Genomic DNA, 4,186 nt, shown 5'->3' on the forward strand with positions numbered 1-4,186 from the left:
CCCGCTCGAGCTCGTGGGGTGCACAGGCCTTGACGACCGCGGCCTCCAGGGCAGCCCCGCGCCTGGCCCAAGCCTGCGCCGCTCCCTGCAGCTGCTCCTGCTCGGCCTGAAGCTCCCTTAGCGTCTTTTGAAGGAGGTCCGCCAGCTCCACCTGCAGGGAGGGCGTGGGTACTTAAGTCTGGAGGCAGGGCCCTGACTTAGCCCAGCCTCTAATAGCCCCTCCACACTCACTTTCTTGGCTTGGATGCTGTTATTTGGCTCGGGGAGACCCGGGCCGCATGGCTCGTCAGGCACAGCGTGGGTGGTAAGGTTTTCAGGCCTTGTCTCCTCCTGAGAAGCTGGCAGGCACTGGGTGGAGTTAAGTAGGTAAGAGCTGGGGACAAAACCAGAGTTCCTTGGGTCGTCCTGCCCCAGGCTGCACGGGCTTAGAATCCCCTGAGCCCCTGGTACCCCTCACTCACCTTGACGCAGAAGTACCAGCTGCTTCCTCTCCAGCCTCTCCACAGGCTGGCCTCATTGCAGCCCAGACCTCGGCTAAAGGAATCAGCCCATCCAGCAGGCCCAGGGATGGCTCTGGGCTGGGATAGGAGGTGAGAGTGTCACTCAGAGAGGGATCCAATCTGGCCAGCTCCTGAACCAGCTCCTCGAGGCGTGGACTGGGCCATGTTGACCTGGAACCAGTCTGGCCAGTGCCCCAAGCCAGGGCAGTGTGGTCAGAAGGCCCCGGGCTATCATTGCCTGGAGGTCTCAGGGCATCACCTGGGAGAGGTTTGAGGGGGTCAGTCTCTGCAGCTGTGGGGGGACCAGTGGTCAGCAGTCCAGTGGGGTCAAAGGTTGCAATGTCACCATTTGCAGTCCCAGGGGGACTACAGCATGTAGGCCTGGAGACACTCACAGAACCGTTTACCCCCTGCCAACAGTCATCCGCCCCTGCAGTCTCTGGGTGCTCATGGAGGGGCTGCTCTGAAGGGATTATAGCCTGGTCAGCCCTCTGACCCAAGCCAGCTCCATACTGCTGGTCAGAGGCATGGACACTGGAAGTGGAAGAGACACTAAATCAGAAAAAGCTCTGGCCAAAGATAAATGGTGGCCTCCAAGGGCCATCCACCTCCCCCACCTCACCCCCCTGGCTCCCAGCCACCAGCCAGGAGAGGGTTCCCTGCCCCCCCCCCCAGCATTTTGTAGATGTGTGTAGGAAGGGGGTATCTCACTCTGCTTGAAAGCGTGAGGAAATTCACCTGTTTGGGAGCCCCAGGGGAGCATGGGAGTCCGCAGGTGATCTCATTCTGACCAGCGGGGCTTCTTCCAGGAAAACTTCATCATCAGGAAGGGATGGGAGCCGGGCAGACACAATGCAGTTCTCTGAGGCCCTCTGCTCCCAGTCAGAGGGACTGCTCTGGGGGCCCTCTGCAGAACACACCACTGCAACTTCTTTCTGAGCCAGGAACCTGGAAGCAGGGACCCCACACTGACAACAGGGACCAGGAAGGAAGATTCTGGTTCTGTGCCAGAGAGACAATAGGGTGTTGGGGGTGGGATTAGGGGATGTGGTTTGCAAAAGACAGAAGGCTCAAACTGAGGGTGAGTGGGAGGCCCTCTTCTTTCTTGAGCAAGAGATATGAAAGCTGCCTCCCCCCAGCTTTCAGTCCCCAGAGTGGTCCATGTCTCTCACCTGGAAAGTCTGGTCTGAAACAATGGTCTGGGGGTTTCTCCTCCTTGGGGAACAGCCTGGAAAGGCAAGCAGTTGGATGAAACGTTGCTCAAGTTTTCAATCTTCTGGATGCCCCCAAGCCAAGCTTGCAGCCCCTATCTTCCATACCTGGGCAATGGGCATGACCCCTCCTGGACTTCCCCAGGGGGACAAGACTTCCCCTGAAGCGCTCTGACTCCGACCAGCAGGCCTATAGGCATTGCTGAGCCTCAAGGACCGGGGTTTCGGGTCCTCTATGCTTCGGGGCTGCGTCGCAGGCAGCCATCTGATCTGGTGACCTTCGAACTCTGCCAGTGTCCGCTGCTGCCATTCCCGGGGCTCCGGCCTGGCGAGGCCAGAGCTGGAGCAGGCCTCCCCCGAGCATTCCCCCGCCAACCCACCGCCCCGACCCACGCGATCCAGCTTTCCCGGCTCTGAGAAGCACCACTGCCGCTGCTGGTTGGCGAGGCGTGCCCTGCCGGCGGTTCCTGGCGTGGGAGCCCCGGGGCGCGCCGGCTCCGCTTCCCCGCCGGGGTGGCTGAGCAAGGCAGAGCGCGGGTGCGCGGCGGAGGGCCGCGCGGGGGCCGCGGGCCGCAGACGGGCGGGCAGACTCATGCGGAGCTCCTTGCGCTGGAAGGACGTCTCCCGGAGCACTCGCCGCTGCGCGCCCTGCAGCCGCTGGCGGTAGGCGGCCCGCGACGCGGGCGGACTGGGCGGCTCGGCTGCCCGCGCCGCGGCCTTCGCCTCGGCCGCCAGCGCGTACAGCAGCGGGGTGGTCTGGCGGCTGAGCGGCCCTGGGGTCCCCCGGATCTCGGGGGGAAGAGGCCCACTGCGTGCGGCGGCCGCGGGCCGGGGCTGCGGGGAGGTGCGAAGCCCGGCGGTGGGGGCCGGGCCGCCCCACACCACGCGCACGTAGTCCCAGTCCAGGTAGGGAAGTTTTGGGGTCCCCGGCGACGGTGTGCGCGGTTCAGGACCGCCGGAGGCGGCGGAGAAAGAGCTGTAGGCCGAGTCGGCGCGCGCGGACAGCCGCCGCAGGTCCAGGCTGCGAGTGGACGAGGCCGGCGAGGCGCAGTCGCCTCCAGGCCCCAGAGCCTCCATGGCTGCGCGGACGCGGGCAGAGGCTGGCCAGCTCTGTGGGGCCTGGAAAAGCATAGATGGGGTGGTGGGTGAGGTGGTTAGGGTTAGGACAACCTCCTGGCACCTCCAACACGGACATGCTTACACATCCCCTCCCTAGTCTCACGACCCTTATTAGCGCTGGCACCCCCCCCCCCCCCCCCTCCCTCCCTAGTCTGGAATGGCAAGGGCAGTAGGACCAGGGGAACAGCTCTGGAGATTGAGGGCCTTAGCTCAGGGGAAGGAACTAGGGACTAGCAGCGCATCCCCCGCTGTGGCTCTTCTGGCCCGCAGCCCCGCCTTCTACCCTGGCACCTCCTGGAGCTCTGAGAATGTACCCATGCTCCTGCCCTCCCCAACCCTGTCCCACCCTGGCTGCTTCCTGGCTGCTTTGTTAGCTTCTCCATGTGATCTTTCCCTGATAAACAATGGTCAAGAACGATCTGAGATCACAGGGGAGACAAGAAAGGAGGGGGAAAGACCCAGGTCAGGTGGCAGGGGCAGCTTCACAGCCTTCCTCCCTCCCTCTGGGCCAGTTATGTTCCAAGTGCTTTGAATAAATATTTGTCTTGAACCGCACGCACAACTGCTGTCTGCATTTTACAGATGAGGACACTGAAGTTCTGAAGGGGGAATGATTTGCCCAGAGGCACACAGCTGGTAAGAGGCAGAGAGCCCTGCCTGGAATCTGGGCCTGCCTCCAAGCTTACTGCAGCCAGAATCAATTTCCTAGAAGCAAACCCTGCTGAAAGCCAGTTCACCCCCAGCCCCCAGGGCCCTGAGCCTCCAACAAAGCCCAGCCTCCACTATGGGAAACAATCGCCCCCATCCCTTCAAAATACTGGCAGATTCCAGGATAATATGGCCCCTGCTTGGGAGACTCTCTGCCTTTTGTCTAGGAATGACAGGCTCACCCCCTCTTTGTCCTGCCACTCTTGCGCCTCCTATAGGGCTCAGCTTAGAGGTCTCCTGACCCTTTGGGATCCCTACAGTGTCCTGAGCTTCCTGCATCACAGCACTCATCGCCCTGCATTGTGATTGTTGGCTTGCTTTGATTCCCCCTCCCCATTCCCACCCCTGAGCTTCCTGAGGACAGGCCCTGCACTTACTCATCTCTGTACCCTCGGTGCCTGGCATGTAGTCGATGTTAAGTATTTGTTGAATGACAAGGAAAGGAGCAGACTTTCAGGGAGTAGATGGGGGTGGCTTTGGTGGAGAAGGTTGAGGGCTTCTTTGCTTCTACCCACTTTTCTCTCCCTATTAGTCTTTTTGAGAAAGGGGACAGAATGGGTGAGGCAGTTGCCACCCATGGACACTGACCAGGTTACTCAGGTTATTAGGAACCAAAAGAGCAGGCACGCACAGCTTGGAGCAGGAATG

The 4,186-nt window shown here is 61.3% G+C and overlaps 1 protein-coding gene across 1 annotated transcript in view; it reads right to left on the reverse strand.

The window, feature by feature from the left end:
• The window catches only part of SHROOM1 (shroom family member 1), a 3,480-nt gene extending 692 nt beyond the window's left edge, over positions 1–2,788 (reverse strand). Inside the window, exons 1-6 of the mRNA XM_007461343.1 lie at positions 1,820–2,788; positions 1,673–1,728; positions 1,239–1,448; positions 462–1,034; positions 232–373; positions 4–151 (exon numbers count right to left, since the gene is read on the reverse strand). Coding sequence (XP_007461405.1) covers positions 4–151; positions 232–373; positions 462–1,034; positions 1,239–1,448; positions 1,673–1,728; positions 1,820–2,788 — 2,098 coding nt within the window. The remainder of the gene's footprint in view (positions 1–3; positions 152–231; positions 374–461; positions 1,035–1,238; positions 1,449–1,672; positions 1,729–1,819) is intronic.
• Between the last annotated feature and the right edge of the window lie 1,398 nt (positions 2,789–4,186).

This window comes from Lipotes vexillifer, unplaced genomic scaffold (assembly GCF_000442215.2).
Source record: "Lipotes vexillifer unplaced genomic scaffold, Lipotes_vexillifer_v1.1 scaffold217, whole genome shotgun sequence".
NCBI classification, from domain to species: Eukaryota; Metazoa; Chordata; class Mammalia; order Artiodactyla; family Lipotidae; genus Lipotes; species Lipotes vexillifer.